Source organism: Vanellus vanellus (genome assembly GCF_965231255.1).
Source record: "Vanellus vanellus genome assembly, chromosome: 10".
NCBI lineage: Eukaryota > Metazoa > Chordata > Aves > Charadriiformes > Charadriidae > Vanellus > Vanellus vanellus.
In genome coordinates, this window is record NC_138915.1 from 6,919,895 (window position 1) to 6,940,195 (window position 20,301).

General features: G+C 43.2%; 1 protein-coding gene across 2 annotated transcripts in view; it reads right to left on the reverse strand.

Moving 5' to 3' along the window:
* GRIA3 (glutamate ionotropic receptor AMPA type subunit 3) overlaps positions 1-20,301 on the reverse strand; it is a gene marked incomplete at its 3' end in the record, with an annotated part of 157,666 nt that overhangs the window by 48,270 nt on the left and 89,095 nt on the right. For both annotated transcript variants that reach the window (XM_082488327.1, XM_082488328.1), the window contains exons 5-10: positions 17,647-17,700; positions 16,064-16,225; positions 12,207-12,374; positions 8,741-8,845; positions 7,274-7,381; positions 5,902-6,108 (exon numbers count right to left, since the gene is read on the reverse strand). In XM_082488327.1, coding sequence (XP_082344453.1) covers positions 5,902-6,108; positions 7,274-7,381; positions 8,741-8,845; positions 12,207-12,374; positions 16,064-16,225; positions 17,647-17,700 — 804 coding nt within the window. The remainder of the gene's footprint in view (positions 1-5,901; positions 6,109-7,273; positions 7,382-8,740; positions 8,846-12,206; positions 12,375-16,063; positions 16,226-17,646; positions 17,701-20,301) is intronic.

Here is a 20,301-nt window from a genome sequence, read left to right on the forward strand (position 1 = left end):
TTTCCAGGTATCAGAAAAGGGTGTCAGACAGAGCAACACATCACCTGTGGTATCCGCTGGTCAAAGCTACCTTCTAAAGAGAGGCTATCAGGGTGTTTTGAGAGGCCAGGTCATGGGGGCAATGTGTTTTGAACACATTAGCTCACACTTATTTAAAAACAACAGCTGATATCTGACTAGCCACACGCTGCATCGAAGCCTTAATGTGTATTAGCTGAGCAGTGTATAAAGGTATTAAAGTGCTAAAACTGCAGTTGGCCTTGTCTGCTGCAGTCTGTCAACGTTAAGTCCATGTGTGCTTTACGTGGATGCCCACAGTTCCTTCTAAGACTCTGCTACTGTATGCCCCATCCTTCAAAGGGTTCAAGGCCAGGCTGGACGGGGCTTTGAGCAACCTGCTCTAGAAGAAGGTGTCCCTGCCCATGGCAGGGGGGTTGGAATTAGATGATCTTCAAGGTCCTTTCCATTCTATGATTCTATGCAGATGGAGAAATTAAAGGTACATCTGCTTTTTGAGCTGCAGACACACATGTGCTTCCTCCGTGCTCGGACACAGGTCAGCCGAAGATGGGGACCATGTCAGCGTGGCTCTGTGCCAGGCCTGTGGTCCTGTCCCCCTGCACGGCATGGTGCGGTGCCACCACAGCTCAGCAGCTGCCAGGACAGGGACCCCGCATCTGTCTGTGTGTGTACGGGATGAGGGTCCGTCTGAGCCGCAGGGCTGTGGCATCGCACGGCTGCCTTTGGGCACTTCTACCTGGGCTTCCCTCCTGCAGAAACCAGGGGTGAGGGGCGAAAGGCGACCTTCTCCCGCTCACGGCACAGTCAGGCTCTGCCACAGACTACGAGCACACGGGACATTTTGAGAAGAATTAGGAATTGAATTAGTCTTCCTCTCCGCCGCAATTCAAAGGCTGTGTATGCCATCTGTAGTCTTTCTTCTGCTGCCGGAGAGCCAGAGAGGCCAGCGCCACGCCAGGCTGGTTAGTCTGTGAAAGGCAGGGAGATGTGTAGGTGGTCCCACTCTGAGAGACTGCGGAGGCAGCCCGTGTTCGGGGGACTGTCTGCCCTTTACATCCCTGCTTCTCTCCTTTACGCTATTTTACATATTGAAAGGCTTCTATAAAGACCTTTTTTTACCTGAGGAGAGTTTTAAAGGCTGTAAGGTCTGGCTGCTCTTTCCACTCCCAAAGCACTTGTAGTTACAATTAAGATCTGTGTTAAACCTACTGTCAATTAGCCTCCGCGATGTGAAAAGCATCAGGCCCGGGGAGGGAAGGCTTTCCCTGGCTGAACAGTGAAGGAAGAACAGCAGCCCGCTTTAAAAGGGAAAGAAGAAATAAAAGCCTACAGAAAGCGGCTTACCCTGCAGAAGAGAAAAGACAATTGTCTAGTGCTCAGCAGCTGGTGGGTACCCAGCCCCGAGCGCCCGCCTCCCTCGCGGGCTGCGCGCCGTGGGAGGTGCTGCTGCTCATCAGCCCGAGCGGAGGGCACGTCGTTAGCGGGGCTGATCACTGCAGGACAGAGCGCTGGCCTCGCTGGTTTGCTTTGCTGGTTAGATTTAAATAGTCATTCAGTCTCCCAGACTGAGAATGACTGAGCTACTTCCCTCTTCTAAAAAGTCCAGGAAAAAAGCTTTACCTATTTGCTATTTTTATTCTGTCAGAAGTTTCCACTATGTTTTAGAAGTTTCTCTCAGTTTAAAAAGTAATAGTGCTTGAATTGGTAGGTTTTTTCCTGGTAGGAGGAAGAGCCTTATTTTGACACCATCAGAGTGAAAGAACAAAATTAAGGTTTTCTTCAACCTGAACTGACATTTTTGATTTATGAAAAATCTAATACATTTTCTTTTTATGTCGAATTTTATTATTATCATTATTAATGATGATTACTACTACTACTACTACTACCACCACCATTTGAAAATTTCTAACAAACCACATGGCCCTGTTGTCTCCTCTCGCACAGGACTTCTGGGTTCTCCTGTTTGAGGCAAAGGCGTTTGGGAATATCTGCTCGGCCAGAACTCCCTGCCTCCAGGGCTGCCATCCCTAGGCTGCCAAAGAGCAAGCCCTTCTCGGTAACCAGGGCCAGCTTACAGCCCACTGCAAAGCCACCAAGGAAAGGTGCAAGACTGGCCTTGACTTTGGGGTGCTCTACAGCACAGCAGACTTTTACGCCCTCCAACCAGCCCTGACGTGATATGAGACAGGGGAGGGAGAATTTCTAGTGGGACGTATTTTAGTGTGCCCATCCCCAGGTAACGTGCAACTCCTGGGACTGTTCCAGTTAGCCTAGTTAATGCAGACCTCTGGCTAGTCTTACACCGGCATGAGGGCTCCGCTGGTCAGCCTCGGGACCCGCTGGGCTGTGACACGGCACCCCTGCTGCTCTGCGTGCAGCTCAGGGCACACTGAGCCCTCTCCCGTCCCTCCCTGCTCCTCGCCAGTCGGAGCCCTCCGACGCAGCGGTCTGGAGGCTGCGAGGACCCGGCGGCACCTCCTCTCCTGACCCTGTGCTGCATCCCCCAGGAAGCGAGAGCGACAGTAACAACGAACTGGCACAAACTAAACATTAATTACAGTTAATTAGGGTTTTGGCATTAAAATGACAAGCCATTCACTTCCTATGAGGGTCCTAAGAGCAATTTTAGGAGAGCGCTGTATGCACGGGGCTATGCAAAAGAGGGCACAGTATTAAAAAAGCCTGGTAAGACTTCCCAGCAGCGCCAGGTGGTGGTGAGCAGCTCGTTAGGTCAGGAATATGCTGTATTTGACAAATGACTCGGCACCGTTTATCACTTGAGACAAATGCAATCTAAAAGATTGTGTTTTCTGCCACAGCTCCATTCAGCTGCTGGGTAACTGGTACCAAAACCAATCAGGCCCCTTTTATCCCCCCCACGCCTGGCTTCCATACATGCTAATAAAGGCATTTTAAATCTAATCTCCCTCTTGTCTTCCCAAAATGGAATCCAGAGGAGCCAAATATGACAGTCATTTTGCAGACAAGGCTCACAGGGGCATTAGGGGTAATGTACAGTTTTAGTTCCCTAATAGAGTTTTAAGCCCCTGAGAGAGAAAGGAAAGTCAGCACGTAAATGAGGCGCTTGCTCCAAATAATTAGCACTTCTAGAGCACTTTTCATCTTCAAAGGGCTTTGTGCACATCCTCGTGAGCATGGTACACAGCCCCCCCTCAACAGATGGAGAAAGAGGCCAAGGGCATTTCATGATGTTCGCAAACAGGGCTGGGAAAGGGTCTGGAGGGCTGGTGAGGTTTGTACTCGGAGTTCAGGGGCTGTTTTCCCCGCTTACGGGCAAGCCAGGTGGATTTCTGTGCAGCTTGCAGCTCGGAGGCTCAGCTGGGCAGGACGGGGAGAGAGCTCAGCAGCGCTGGGCGGTAAGCATTGACCTGGGCCTACAGCCGAACCTCAAGGGACACATCTGACCTTTCGATAATTGAGCGCTGCAGTGAAGCGGCTTCAGTAACAGCACGCAGCATGAGAAGAGGAGCTGTTGGGGGTCAGGGAGGGAAACATTCCTCAATTTTTCATTAATGAGAAAACACAGATGAAAACTGCTTCAGAATACAAAGGATCAGACCTTTCTGTAACGGAAAATGACAATGGTGGGGTGGCTTTGGGGTTGTTCTAAGGCATGGTCTACGGTGCTCGTGAGGCTGGTTTTCGCTGCTGTGGAAAGGTCACAGGCACAGCTGGGTCAAGGGGAAGTGGCTGGGGCTCAGCCTGATGCTCAGGAGGCAGAGCTCTGAGCTAGCCTCGCTGCAGCCTACCTGTTTATCACAGAATGGTCTGGGTTGGAAGGGACCGCTAAAGGTCACCTAATCCACCCCCCCTGCAACGAGCAGGGACATCTTCAACTAGATCAGGTTGCTCAGAGCCCCATCCAGCCTGACCTTGAATGTTTCCAGGGATGGGGCATCTACCACCTCCCCGGGCAACCTGCTCCAGTGCCTCACCACCCTCATCCTTAGATCTAGTCTGAATCTACCTCCTTTTAATTTAAAGCCACTACCCCTTGTCCTATAGCAACAGGCCCTGCTAAAAAGTTTGTCCCCATGTTTCTTGTAAGCCCCCTTTAAGTAATGAAAGGCCGCTATAAGGCCTCCCCGGAACCTTCTCTTCTCCAGGCTGAACAACCCCAACTTTCTCAGCCTGTCCTCACAGGAGAGGTGCTCCAGCCCTCGGATATTTTTTGTGGCCCTTTATCCAGACGGATCTTGCATCGCACAGCAGCTGCACAGGCCAGTCTCACTGTCTCACTTGGCTCAGGTCCCAAAGGCAGTGGCCCATATCACACCTTTCCTCCTCTGCTGTAGACGGTCCCTGTGCCCTGGCTGTTAGCAGTAATTTCAGGTTCCCCTTTGCAATGCGTTTCACATATGGTATGATTATTTTTTTAAGTGAACAGACTGTTTCATTGCTTTTCACTTGCAAGTATATCAAAAGGACCCAATTACAGCTAATACTCTTGATATTTCTTGAACCACACACTGGGAAACTGAGGGTTTAGGTTTCCGCTGCAATGTAATTATGCTTGGAACGAAACTAAACCTTTGCTTCAGAGGTTCTCGATTTACTTGTATTCTCTAAGGGAGGTAGCACTGGTTTCCCCAGTCGCACAACCGAGTCACGGGGAGTTCAGAAGATCTGCATAAATGTCAAACCTCAATGCAACAGGGAACTGAAGATACAACCCAGGGGTCCAGACCCCTGTTTACTTTCTCTAATCAGTAGATTTCCCCCCCTTCCTTTACTACAATACTACAAAAACGTTGTTGCTTATATAAAATATTTTGAAGTTGAAAAGGCTACCAAGTATATAACAAGGCAACAGGGCTGACTGCTCCAGAATAAGAAAACTTTTGCAAATCTAGCAACTGCTTTAAAAAGACTGATTCAGTTGAAAAGAATTATCTCACCAAAAATTTTACAAGAATGATGATATGTTATGCCAAGGAAATTTTGAGGTGACTTTTAGAAATTACACTCAGCCATGGAACAAAAGGAGGTAATGGAAATATTCGCTTCTGCTCAGATATTTTTAATAAAGGAAAGCTTGTTAAAAATAAACTGTAAAGAAGATTTGGGCGGAATCACAAATCATCTTATTAGCATTTTGGGGAAAAAAGGCAAAGATGAAATATCAGCTTTAGTCTTTTCTGCAAAGCCAATTTACTCCTCCTTCCATCTGGTTTATCTGTATTCCAAAATTCTAATTTTCAAAGAAGTTTCTAAAATGGCAATTCTGGACTGTTTTTGTTCTTACTAAACAAAGCAATGTACACCCGATATAGAAATATAAAGAGGAATGCAAGGAATTAGACTTCTTTTCTTTCATCTGCCAGTTGATTTTTAAAGCCAAACCCGGGGTTTAAAAGAAAAAAAAGACGTGGGTGATTTCACACCTGCACTGCTTCTTACCCTGAAAAGCAACCATGGGGCTATCTGAGTCTTTAGCCTCTGGTCAAACACAAACTGACATCAGTGATCCAACGAGGGCCAGAATCATAGGATCAGACCTTTAATGGGAGGGGCACCCTCCCAGCACTTACAAGGCTGACAGAGAAAAAGGAGACACGGCAACGCAAAAGCCGCATCTGAAGGGCAAACTGGAAATTCTGCTGTAGACGAGAATTTGAAATTTGCCCAATGCCACTTCTCAGCATTTTGTGGACTCTGATTTGGAGAACAGCAATAAAAGGTGACACTTTCCTGCAATGAAACGATTAGAAAAGTAGACTATAAAAATAGCACTATAAAGAAATACCTAGAATTTTAAAGGTGGTATTCAAACAGACGATCTTTATTTTGCAGTTTATTAACTTTGAGCATAACTTGTTATAAAGAACATTAAAATGAAGGTTAAGAGAAACTTACCCCATAGACCAGTTCACCCACCATGCCATTCCATATCTTAGTCTCAGGGTCCCTAGCTCCATATTTCCCATCTCCAACAATTGACAGTTTGTATTTTATTCCAACATGTTTTGCTATTTCAGAAGCTAAGTCTACACAATATCCTTCATATCTCTCATTCCCTTCTAGTTGTTCATGGTTTTTCTTATACATTACATATGGTGATTCCTTTGAAACAAAAGTAAAGATCAAAAGTCTATGAATGAAAAACACGGCTTTAAAACATACAAAACGAGAGATGTTATTATCCTTTATATTACTGTCAAGTATTTACAATATTTCCTGCTTTGGTACAGAAATTAAACAGACTCGCAGCTTAAAAAGCCTTGGCTAATCCTACAGCCACACACACTATTGATTTTATTCCTAGTATGGACCCATTGAAAATAACAGGACTATTCCACTTTAATGAAGTTACACTGTTATTTGCAGGAGTAAGTCTGATTAGACAGTCAAACGGCATCACTGTAGCAATAATTCAGGTTTTAGTGTTTAAAGAACTGACATGCCCAACACCTGTACCATCGAAATCATTTCCTAAGGCCCCAGTGGCCTAGAATGGGGCTCTGACGGAGACATTTTCGAAGCAGCCTAAGGGAAGCTAGGCTAAAATCCTCAGCAGCAATTTCTGCCACTAGATTCCCTCAGCCTCCTTGGAAAATTCTAGCTGAAATGCTGATTATATCTCACTAAATCCATAGGAGTATAAAATACAAAGCTTCAGGAAATAGCATAAAATTGGCTCATGCTTAGTAGAACTGTAACAGGCGTAAAAGTCACAAACAATACTGTACAGAGCACATCTGCTAGAGGCATTGGGACTGGCACGGGTGCTGCTGTTTATGAGACACAGGAAGAGCTTTACTCCTTTGGAATTGCACAGGTATAGGTCGCTCTTCACCCAGTGCCAGAGCAGTTCCACTTCTCTACGGGCTTCACTGTGCCACCCTGACCCAGTCCACAGGGCTTGAGCTTACAGGAGCTGTACCTGAGTGAGGGGTGCAGGATTTGACCCTACAGCAGGAAGGCCCAGATCCTGCAGTCATTTACATACACGCATAATAACTTCACTTATATGAGGCTTTTGATTAAGTTCAAGTGTCTGAGAAGCAGCAAAGCGCAACGGTGAGCTCAGCGAGCTCCTCCTGTGAGTAAACTTATTTGATACACGTAGAAGTTTGCAGGGTCAAGCCCTCGGGGAAGATACCGAACTTTTCAGTCACTTGAAGTCACGTAGCATCCAACATTTGCCCCCCGGGGAGGTGTCTAACACACCTCAGGAGCCATGTGTCTTGTTTCCTAAACACAAACACACTAAGAACATAAAACTTACCAAGATGGTAGTGACCACTATAGTTCTGTTCTCCACAGATGAAGTGTCATTAGAGGGCAGCTGATCTAATGCTGGCACAAATCTTTCATATTCGTTCCAATAACCAGCCTACAGAAACGGAGATTGTTACCTCATTACACAGGTTTACAAGGGCTCCGGTGCATGAACTTGCAACAGGAACTGTCAAAACATATGGCTTTGTAGCACTCATTCATGCAACATTTTTGCCATTAAAGGACTACGTTGGCTTTAATTTAATGCCCTTAAAGAAACAATGTTCTCAAGCCCAGGTGCAGATAACTAAAAGCCAAATCAAAGTGAAAATGCAAATTAAATTCTCCCTACTAAAATCACATCATCTCAGTGCCTGTGGAATAAATTCCCATGTATCCACAGCATCAGAATATATTATAGACAAGGAAATAAACTGCACAGCACTCTCAGTAAAATTCTGTAGGTTTTATCCATAATCTGCTGCGGTTCGGACAGCGAATACAGTCCCTGCAGACGCGGCTGAGCTAGCTTTAGAGAACATGCACAGGCGTTGTTAGCAATGCAGGCGCAGCAGCAATATCTTCAGGACGGGATACAAAACCCTCTGTGAGCGCAAGGTGACTATTTGTCAGACAGTTTGTGCTGACCTTCACGGTGCCGTGGCTACGTTGCTATGCTATTACACTGGTTTTTCTATTTCTGCACAACACAGAAGTAACACCTTTGTCCGCACTGTAAACCGAGCTGAACGGCTGGGCTGGGCCACGTCCACAGGTATTTTGTTATCAAATATGTGCAGGAGAGTTTAAGGAGTCTCAATGGTGACTAAGCCCATTGGGTACCTTATCGCCAGGTGAAATCAGGGGGATTTACGTGCCTTGGCCACACAGACTCTTCTCTCAGTACTCCTGAGATCCTGTCTACCTAATTATTTTTGAAAATCTGCCCTAAATTTCTTTTATAACAGGGAGGGGAGTTAGGCAACTATCCCACTTAGGATCTATACTTTATTTAGGAGACAAGAGAATGAGCAGCAAATCCTAATTAAAACCAAACTTAATTTCTGTTAATTTCAGAAGGTTTCTGAAATACACTGGCTCCAGCTTCACTACGGCTCCGAGGCCTGTTATGGAGAGGAAGGGAAAGAGGAAGAGGAATTTAGGAGATGGGGCTGAGCACAGGCCCATGACAGCAGGTATTACACTTGGCAGCAGAAAAGCTCCAGAAGGGTTTTATGAGAAAAAGTGGGGTCTGCAGTTGACATGGAAACCAATGAAGATATTAATCAGGGTGAGTGGTTTGGACCAGGAACAGAATAGAACAAGGTTCCTGGGACAGGGAAGACAGCAAGAAGGTGGGGTGTCCTCAGGGCCGGGTTATTACAGTGCCTGTGCAGTATTTTTGAGTTTCATTAGTTTGTTGGAATAAATATTTGTGAAGATGTGAAATCTGGATGCATATCTTGAAACTCACCTTCCGTGATCCGGCGGCTTTCATTTCATACACATCAATTGTGTAATTTGTTCTCCGCCCATAGGTGTCGAACTGGATGTTCCCTGTCATTCCTTGAACTTGCACCTTAAGGGAATAAACAGAAAAAAAAACATTTTAATAAAAGATTCACTTTATTTTTCCTTCTGCTACATTTTGCAGGAACCCACTAGCTCTAGTACAATTTTTTATCTATAGACGAGACCTGTAGCGCTTTTGACACAGCCAGTTACATTCTTCATAACAAAACCAATCCCAATTCTCTCAGTTTCAGCTGTACATATTCTTTGTTAGTTAGTACTCAGCTGGTGACTCACTACCACAAAGTGAGCTGCATTTAAGTATAAGTGAAATTAGCCCTGCACGTATGTTAAATATAAGACAGACTGCCGTGCTTAGTCACGCTGGGTTCACTGATACAGCACGGTGTATCAGCAAGGCACACGCAACAATTCAGTGCCATTAAACCCCTCACAATATGGCACAGAGCGATTTGCGATATGGACCAGAATCCCGTATCATTGCTCATTCTGGGAAGTGCTTTATTTTAAGATCAGTCCCAGTGTAGGAGAAAGGAATGAATGTCTTCTCTGAATGAGCAAAGGCAATTGTCTCTACTGCTTATGGAGTTTTGGTCTCAATCTGGATGGATGGGTGTATAGACGGTAAGTCATTATCATTACCTACTCACATGAATCATCATAAGGGGAAGTATAAGGTACTTTGTTTCAAAGAAAAAATCTTTCTTATTTCCCTGTATGAAAGGGTGAGATATTTCCATTTATCACTTATCAACACTGACAAGCTGTCATGTCAGGCAGAAGCGGTAACAGGAAACTTCAGTAGGGGTAAATTAGCTTTAATATTTAGCAAAATGCAGGAAAAGTTACAGGAAGAGGTGATGGAAGACTAGTCAAAGGGAAACTGCTCAGGGCTGGTGACTGATCTGCTATTTATGGTTTAGAGACGGTACAATCATCAAACTTGTTATGGTGGACAAGGCTACATAAACCAGCCAAAATTCTTTGCATCCCACATTATCCAGTGAGCCGAATTCATACTGACATACAAGGAGTGTGATGTTTTTTATCAGTAAGTGGATTTGTACATTTCTTAAAATAGTTAATATCATTTCAGGGGTCTGGAAGAACATGAGTTATACCTGTCTCCAGTTTGGCTTTGAAAGCCAAATTTGCCTCTAAGAGGTCTTACCCACTGTGGACGGAGCAAATGTATTTGCAGGGTAGGTGACAATAACTTGCAGCCAGATGTGAGGTGCCGTGCCTGCTTTTGGCCCTTGCTGGAAGCTGTCTGGCTACCTTAGCAGAGCAGTGACTGCAGAGCTCGTTGGGCTGGCCTCATCCTGATGCGTGCTGAGACACGGGCATCGGGCACTTCACACCTTCTGACTTTGAATCTAATCTGTTTCTATCGTTGGTGGGAGAACTCGGCACTTTTCAAAATCTGGCTGCACTGAGGCAGGAAGACTCACCAGGACTCAGAACGCTTCTGGTAGCAGCGTGTGGAGGCAATCACAAATGGAGAGACTACTCATAACTGCCCAGATCTGTTCCGGTAAACCGTCTGCCACTGATCTGATGTCTCAGAATCAGTTTTAGAAATACAGACATGCACGGTTTTCAAGGCTGTAGGGAAGCAGACTCAGGTAATGCCTGTTTTTCCCTTTTGCCCGCAGGATAACTATAGTGTGGCACCAAACCTCCTGCTGGCACAGGCTGTTTCAAGGATGTCTTGGGAAAAATTTTCTTATCTAAGTTGTTGTTACAGAGTGGAGAGGAAACATTGTTAAATCAAAGGTTTTTCTTCCTGAAGCAAAGATTCAAGATCATTGTCTGAATAGTGGGAGAGAGCGTGATGGACAGGATGGGGTCTGGAAGGCAGTGTGAGATGACCTTGGGTAGCACTTGTTAGAGGTGTACATAAATCTCACTTAGATGACTTTGAATAGCTAAAAAAATACAAGGCAACCAGCTGAAAGTTAAACTTCTGCATTTTTTGCCAATCATGAGTTTGGCTTTGTATATCATATATATATGTATAACATATAATTATGTTTTTTAAATAAATTATCCCGAATAAGGGAGCGTCCCATAGCAGCGTTGGTTTTCTTTGTCAACACGAATACCTCGTATCTCATTCGGAGGAGTTTTATGTTTTGCTTGTAATTAAGTTCAAATGGACAGTACAAATCCTTTAACTACTGTGAAGGCTGAATTTAATTAACTTCTCTTCAAAAGTGTGTAATGCTACAGTAGTGAACGTGCAGCTAGGGCATTTGTTAGGAAGTGACATAATGGCATAAAAAGAGCTCTGGCAATGAGAGACTGAACCATCTCTCTCACTCCTAAGAGTGATATAATCTGATTATAACCTTCTATAACTCATAAGAACCTTCTGATACAATCTTTCCAATCTGGTAATTGAGAAAAGCAGTAATTAATCTAAGTGTAGGAAGGCTGACCTAGGATTTGTTTATACCTAACACGGGTTAATTCCGATCTCACTCACTCCAGTTCTATGCCTGCATTAATATAATTGATTCTAAGAGGTTTGTTTCAGAGTTATTTGAGCCGGACCAAAAGCAGACCATATTCTTGTCTCTTCTATCTATGAAAACATTACCCAATTTTTACTGTTGTAACTTGCCTTAACACATACAGCAGTCTAAAAAGAGTTAAAAATCAACAAAATTAGAGACATAAGTGAGGTAGGATCCCATGCAGTAACTACTTTTAGGGATAAAAAATAGGCCACACAGAAGGTAATTAGGCTGAGTGCAAAGTTATGCCAGGAATCAGAACTGGTTTGAGGCTAAACTGTGTCACGGTTCAGGCTGGTGCTGAAATCCAGCAGTACTGCTATGACCGACAACATTTTTTCCACTGCTTTAAACCAATCTGAGTTGACTTTTTACTGGCAAGTTTTCAAAATTGCGTACATGTGTTCATAAATACATGTATCCCTGCAAGACTTAAAATACGCATGCTAAGGACCCATTCTAGCTCTGTTAGCCGTATTTGCAGCCTCAGCCTGACGTTACAAATGCCCAGTACGTGTTGGTTTGCAAAATGGCTCATGCTCACTCTCATGGGAAGGTTGGGTGTTACGGGGGAGTCAGACTGTAGGTGCTCTGGTGTGGACAATCAGGCAGCTGCTGCAGCAATGCCAGAGGGATGTGATTTTAGCCAAAGTTTTGAGAGCTAATTTGTTATGCCTTGCCCTCTATTGAATATATTCTAGCCATCCTTTGGAGTTTGTCATTAAGTTTGTTTTTTTCTTGCTTTCTTTTTTTTTTTCCTGAGGAGCTGCAGCTGTTTGTGTGAGTACAGAAACTCTGTGTACCTGAAGTAGGATGCAAGTTTGGTCCCAGCAGAATTGTTGCTATTGTGGAGTACACACATTCATTACCTGCTATGTTTGTCCTTACCATTTTCAGTGCTCTTTCTATATCAATTCCTTGGCTCCAGGGTACTGCGGGGTTAGCCAGGCAATCTCCAGCACTACCTCTCCTGGAGACATCCACACGCTGTCTTCGGAGGTAACGGAAAGCCTCTGCTATGACTAGGACTGCATCATGGGTCAGTGCAGACGTATACTAAAATTGATGCAAACAAAATAGGGTGACAAACTGCAGACTTAGAATTGCCCCATGTTTATCAGGTCTAGTCCTCTTTGTTAAAATACTCTTAGAAGAATCATGCTCGCAAGCCCCTTTACTTGCTCTCTGTCTTGCCACAGCTGCTTTATGTGGCTTAACAATTCCATCTATTTCAATTAAAAAATTAAAACTATTTTCATTTTGTATAGCATATAGCAGCAAGATAACAAAACCAGTTTACAGTTGCATAAAGTTTAAATTTAATTGGAAGCTTGCTCATCTAAATGAGCTCACTACAAAAGTCTGCAATTCCATGCTGGCCCATACTGCTACCAATAGCAAAGCAGAGCTCATATTTGGTTTCTGCTTGGAGTATTCTTTTTCTTTTTAACAAGATTGCCAAGACAGACAGTTTTGAATTAAAGTTAACATAAATCACTTCTGTTTGGACCACAGTCCTGATTAGGTAGCATCTGTGGCAAGGAATAGATCAGATTACTTTTCTTAGAAGACAGCTATACAAGCAAGTAATCACAAAATACACTTTGGGCATTACGTCTCCTTGGTAATTGCCCATCTGCCTTCTCTCACTCCACAGTAAATTGCAGGAGGGTGGTAAGATCTGTGTAGCAGCAATTCTTCAACGAAACCCCCAGGCTCCTTAACTACTTGTTCATGTTGCTGTCAACTTCATCTGTTACTTGTCGTATGTATCTGGTGACACACCCCAATGCTATAAATTTAGTATCACCTATGAAACACCATGGAGGTATTTTTTTCACATTTTTTCCACATTTATATGTTTGTCTAAAAGTTCTTCCCTCCTGGAGTGGCCCCCGCTTTGCATACGACATCACTGGTTTTCACCGGCACTACAGCACACCCATAACTTAAAGGTCTGCGCACAGGAGATCATTTCAGCGGGTACATACTGGGAATACTCGAATGCGCTCAGTGCGTACGACTTGATTTCAAACTCCTTGTGACAGACCCTTCATATTTCCACAGTGTTTGTAAGAGACCGAAGAGAAGAAAAAAAGAGTGTAAAGGGTATCCAGATGTACTGGTGCCCCTGCCCTTCTTTTGGCTGTCTGTGTGACGCCGTAGAGCTCCTGGCTCCCGATGAACCTTACGCTGGAGTTAGTGCCAGGAGACACGCTGCCCACGCGTGAATTAGAAAGGCGGAAATCCAAGTTTCAACTGCACATTCAGCTACTCTCTTTGTGGATTGGACTTATTAAATTCAGAAGTTAATTCTATCCTGTAGGGCAGGATAGCACAATTGGTGGTCTGTATTTCTTAAAAATGTGTATTATCTTATTGCCAGCTCTTCAGTTTGATATAAAGCCTTAGGAAATCGGCACAGAACGAGGCACGTCTGCATGTGCAGATCAAGAGAACTGTATCTGATAAAAAAAGAGTGCAAAGGTAGGATTGTGAAGAAGGTTATACAGCAGCTGTTCTTACTGAGTTCTAAACGACAGCTGTTTATAACTTCTTACTGGGTGTGGGGGGGTGGTCCCTGCTCCGACTGTATTGCGGTACAGGCGCTCTTTTGATCCTGTCCACCTTTACCTCCTTCTGTGATGCTTTGCAATAATCAGCCTCTCCTCTTTTGGTACGTGAACAAAGGTGATATGTCACATTCCACACAACAATATAGAACCAGATAGTAATTTTAAGGTATTTGTTCTTGTATTAAAAAAATCTTGTAATAGCTGTCCAATCTAGCACTACATAAAACTTACATGGCGGTAATTTTTTCAGCAGACTGCGTCAATTGTCAGTAACCTTAATGTAGTCCCTTCCAAGTCATGCCAAGAGAGCTATCTAATTTTCTACTTTATTTGAATTCTACTTATAAATGCATGAGCATGCAAAGAGAAAAAAAGAGAGAGAGAAGGGAAAGGCTGATAAAATACAGAATAAATTAAACATCAGGGCTTTAATCTCTAGGCAATTTTATTTCCTAATCAAAAATATTGTACATCAATTTTTAAGTATGCTTTTTGTCTGATTGACAAATACTGTGCACACTTCTATAATGAGCGGTACATTTGTGGAAAGGTAATGCAATCTTTGTGTTTGTACCATATACTTAAGATTATTTTTTAAGGATGGAGAATAATTTTTCCCTCAAGGTAAATTGCTTTCAAGTGGAATAAAATCTTCCCAGGTTAACTTTATATATTTCAGAGCTTTTAAGATTAGTATGATACTTATCTTCACTTCTGCATCGCTGCTAGGAAGCTTTAGAAAGCAGGCCTAAGTCCTAATCGACAGGGAACAATGCACTAATCCGAGTTTTGTGGGCCTCTGTTTGCCTTTCTTTGCTTCCCCTGAAATGCCAGCAAGGCTGTGGGATGGCGCGAGATTAAGATAAATTTCCTTCCCCAAAGAAATCACGTGGTCCCAGGGATGGACAAGTATGTCTCCAAATGGCACTGGCCTTTTGGCAGCAGAACCGCATAACTGGTTCCTATTCCACCTGCGGTCCAACACAGTGCTGCCGCTTACCCTGGTATCCCCCCATGCACGGGACTGGACTAGAGTCTTCCTTCCTAGCTAATATCTCATGCTTCCCTGAATTTTGTCTTACTAATATCAAGACATTACTCCAGTTTATTGCAGTAATTTTGAATTCCAAATCTGTTCATCAATTTGCATGAGTCCCTCCCAAATCAAGCAGGAAAGACATGAACTGTCTGATCATGACTGTGGTCCTTAGATAGATTTGGCTTCCCCCTGACAGTCAGTATACGTGACGTTGGAGGACTGGACTCGTGGGAGTGACAGAGTTTACGGTCCTCTCTCACTGCCAGTCCCGGGTTCTATTCACCTATGTCTATTGACGAAAAAGAAGAGACCTCACCAAAAGAGGTAAAGAACGAAGGAACATAATAGAAATATTAGTAATATGCAGGGGTCCTAGAAGATTTTATGACTTCCATCACTGGACAGAGTATCCTTGACACGCTCCTCGACTGGACAGTAAATAGCATCCCCCCTGTAGTATAGAGATGCTGAGACAGAAAAAAATCTGGGGGAGACACTGACAGGTTGGAAGCCTCCTAATAACAGCAGCCTTTAGTTCACCCAATCTATGACAGTTTAGGAGAACCCGGGACTTTCATTCAAAGAAAATTGGAAAATTTTAATGGTTGCAGATATAATATACAGAGCGTTTAAGTAAAGCACAGTGGTGCAAAATACAGGGTTAGATTATGAGGGCAACTGTCAGCAGTGACTTGGACGTGTCAGTGGCTCCTCACTGAATGTACAGCTACTTTATTTTGCACATGAAATTCTCTATTAACAATAAAACGGACTAGTAACTCACAGTTACTAGTAACTCACAGTAACTCACATCTAAAAACTAACCTAACTAGCCCCAACACCCACCCCAAGACTAACTCATGAAGCTGAAGTTAGAAGTTTTTATATCCACTGCACAACAACAGGATTTGCAAGACCAAGCCTTTCCCTCTAAGGAACTCCCGCCATTGGTGGGCACTTGTGTCCAACCAACAGCCTCTGCCTCTTTCTCTCTTCTGGAAAGGCAGTTAATGACACAACACATTCTAATCAAGGATCTGTACCGTACATATACACGCATCTGAGGTTAAAAACCCCCACGTTAAAAGCAACTCGTGTAGTCTCCATCACTGTCATGGTAAAATAAATACCTTCAATGGTGAGTTTTTGGCTTCAGGGAATTCCCTTTCATCCAGCCTCACCCAGCGTTGTAGAAACTGCTGAACCATTGGGTTGTCATTATTAACAATCTGGAATCCAGTAACATTGGCACCTCCGTGCATTACTCTCTCCAGAACAATGTCTGTGAAACCCTGGGAGGACACATGCAGAAAACAAGAATCATTGCCATCCGAAGTCCCTTTTCTTTGGCTCAGTTTTACCTGCTACAAGAGTAGCACAAAAGAAATGGATTGATTTCTCTCTTTTAAGCTGAAAATATTCTACCAAGAAGACCATTACTATCACAACTGGGATTGTGATAGCAGCATAGCATAGAATTTAAAATGTCTTCTTGTTCAGACCTTTGCAATAGAAAACTGCCCTGCTGTGTTGTGGCAATGTGGTACGTAATATTCACCGATCAGAAAGAAAACAGGGGGAAAACTTGAAGTACTATTTCCTCTCTTCTCCCCATCATGGTGAAAACTAGTTACAGGCTTCAATCCCATTTGCACAGTGCACACCTCTTGCTAGGCACTTCTCCGTCACAGCATTACTTAACATTTCACTTGTAAACACAACGGTATGATTCTCTCCCACTCTGTTGTTATTTATACCTGAGGCAGTAAATTAGTGTCTTTTTGATTAGTATGACTTGATTGGAGTTATGTTTATCTGAATGTCAGTGGTTACACATGCTAAAAGGCAACCCAGAATAAGAACCCCTGTGTTTCTATGCACACACTAATCAGTGAGATCATGACTGGTCCTTATAATGCAAAATGACACATCTGCAAGTCATGTAGTACTTATACTAAGTAAGGGTATTTTAAAATTTGTCTTTTCTGCTTTAATCACACCAAAACACGGATACAGAGAATCTTCTACTAAGTGGGATTGCTAACTTGAAAGCGTGAGTTTTGGAAAAACATTTTTCCACTCACAGTAGACAGAGAACCCCAAAATTAGGCTTGCTGCAGCATCAATTACAATATAGCACTTTTTCAAAGGAACTCTAGCAGATGGGGTTTCAAAGGCATCTTAAACATCCCTGAAAGTCAATTCTAGAATCCATAAGAAGCAGATACAAATGTACTGTCTTGTCCTGGTAGGTCATCACACACACAGGCACCACCCTACACTCTGAAATACAGAAAAGCTAAACGGCCTGGCTGGTTTACTTGATGGGATTGTTCTAATTTGCAGCTTTTTATCACTTATTTTATATACAACTATGCTACAATTATTTCTCCTGCAGTGCTTAAGATTCAAATCTGTTACATAGAAGATAATGGTTATCAAGTGTCTTATTTATGAGGATACAAATTAGTGGAAAACACATAATTAAATTATTATTTTAAAATCAGTAGAGGATAGGAAACTCTTAAACAAAAGAAAGACCATAATTGAGTACAAATGACTGTAACACACCAGTTCTAGTGTTTACTGAAGTAATTTCTCAAAATCCAAGAACTCATCCATGCATTTCCTCTTTTGCTGATTGAAGTTGCCACAACCTGAACAGAGTATATTACCCTCTAAACCTTAGCTTGTAATGAAGAAAAGTTCTTACCAGGTTAGCTAACATGTAGTGATAGCCTCTAGAATGTTTGCCGAGGATTACAACCTGTGTGAAGAAAAAGTTACATGTTATTCAGTTGTAAGAGGATGGCTCTTAACTAGTGGAAAACACCAGAGAACGAACATTTTGGTAAACCTCTAAGCCCAGTCCACGGGCAGCGCGAGTATTATGGACCTGTGTAAGACCTTTACAGACACGATGCAGTCATTTGTGCTTTTAAAACACACGGGCAGAGTACAAAGACGAGTAACTCACAAGGCTGAGAAGTCTCCGCTTGCAGAGACGACCTTACCTGGCAAACTCACCCTTGTGATCAATGTCCTCCCTGCTGACCAGGTTAGTTTTAATTATCAGTTCAAGCATTTATGCTCTGAAATGAGGTACCACTATATCTACCCACTCAGCAAACTCCTCTTTGCTTTGTTGCTTGTTTGTGAGTGTATGCGAGGTGGGTGACACAGCCCAGCCACTCACCGTGTTCATCACACTGTACCAGCACAGCGGGGCTCGGTAGGCTCCAGGGCGTACCGGGGGTTTTCTGCCATGCGAACCCTGGCCAAGCCTTGTCATACATGAATGCTTGAAGTTAAACTCCTAAAGTGATAAGCAGTGACCTTCATTGCCTTTTGATGGCTTTCAAAATGCCTGCTAACTTGTCGCTTCCAGAGCACCTAAGTGGACACATCTGACCTTACATGTTTCATAAAAATTTATACTAAATGTGATGTTGCACATTCCACTAAACCAACATCTCCTGCCCTCTCTGACCCCACTTGGGCACCTCTCTGTACAAACGGAGTCACTAAATGGAAGCGCTAGGAGACAAGAAAGCAGCAGGATGAACCGAGCAGCTGGATCCTGTAAGGGCAGCGGGGAGGAGTGGAGGCAGCACTGCCTGGCAAGCCTGAATTCTGCCGTCCCGTGCGCTTGTCCCCACTCCAGTAATACTGCGCTTTTGCAGAAAGGAGGAAAAAACGCAGTTCCCACTTCTACGCAGCTGGCTGCCGGCTCACCAGCAACGCTCCTTGTGCAAGACTACGCCACTGCACTTAGCACTATTGCCTCGCCTTCGGATTATAGTCTCAGTAGCATCCATCCAGTCCCACAGCCATCAGGTGGAACAGTGTCCAGCAGTGAGAATTTAACTAATAACTGTTGATTACGTGTGTCAGCACAGAATCAAACTTACCCAGACTTGCTGGATTAAACTAACAGAAGTTAAAACCGGCAAACGTAATGCTGGTGATACACCACAGCTGTGTCACTGACTATACCCTATGAGCAGCTGAAGTGAACAGATGATGTTTTTGATGGAGAATCATCGTGAAATCTATACATACCATACCAACGTTCTTCTCCATGGTCACAGATAAACATTCCAAATGCCATACTCTAAAGGACATCTTTTCAACATGACCACTTACGTCTTTGCTAAAAACAGATGACATTTGAGTCATTGACTTTAGATATACTGCTGAGCCTGTTAAAGTTCTTGATTAAATTATGAAGTTCCCAATTGCCTCTTTGGGTTGTCTTGTCCTTAATAGATGCCATTTCTTTTAAATTCACATTTAATTCTGTAGGAATTTGCATACTTCCAGCAGTCTGAAAATAAATTGCTGTTCAGGTCCTCTTGAGAACGGTATGTACACTCTGCTGGTAGAAAGCATCTGCTTTCCCACACTCACATTTGTTTTCTATGGAAATGTGCAAGCTTCCTTCAGATCATCTGGTGCGCATGCTATTTGCATACTGAATTCTCTGTATGTTTTAATTTCACCTTAAAGACAGCGATTTACTTTTGAAAGGTTAGAGACAAAGAACTTATTTAACAACAACAATACTCTTTGTCCTTTTAACCTTAATAACAAATAAGAAAGCTTTTACATTTCTATCCAGAAAAGTGCTTATTTAAGAGAAAAATAGTATGACAGACGAAGTCAGAGGCTGTAAGAAAAAACATCCATGGAGCTGCTACAGGCAGCAGGAGCAATACTGCAAATATGAAATGTGGCTCTCATTAGCATAGATCAGACTCAACTTCCCATCTCATCTGTTGTCACGTCTCCAAAATGACCAGAAAAAATTCTGTTTAGTCCCTTAGAGAGGTCCAACGTACTACAGTCAAGCCTTAATTCATAAAGCATTTTTCACCAGTGACCTGCCAGTATTTCTACTCATGCAACCAACCACGCTAGTTCATAATTATTTAACTGGATCTTAACAAGGTTTTTAAAATTCACTATGCATGCTGTCCTAAATCCTAACAAGCACAACTCTCCTCCTCCCTCACTTTCCACCCTCTACCAACTGTCCAGCATCTTGAATGGAGCTGCTGGATTAGCGAGCCCAGCAGAAACAATCACAGACATCAGTGTTACTCCTCGGGGAGCAAAGGGATGGATGAAGCTTTTTTATGAAGAAGGAAAACAGGAGTATAACAAATAAATCTCATCAACTGCTTATATATTGTGAAGCTTATATAGAAAGTGGGATATTGAATAGTGGTGGTGAATAGAAAGCCAGGATTACAGGACAAGGATTTCACAAAGCTACATGTCTTTGGTAAGTTGCACTTCTGAGACTTAATATTGCTTTCACCTTGACTGAAAGAAAAGCTTATAAGATTTTATACTGAACAAAAGA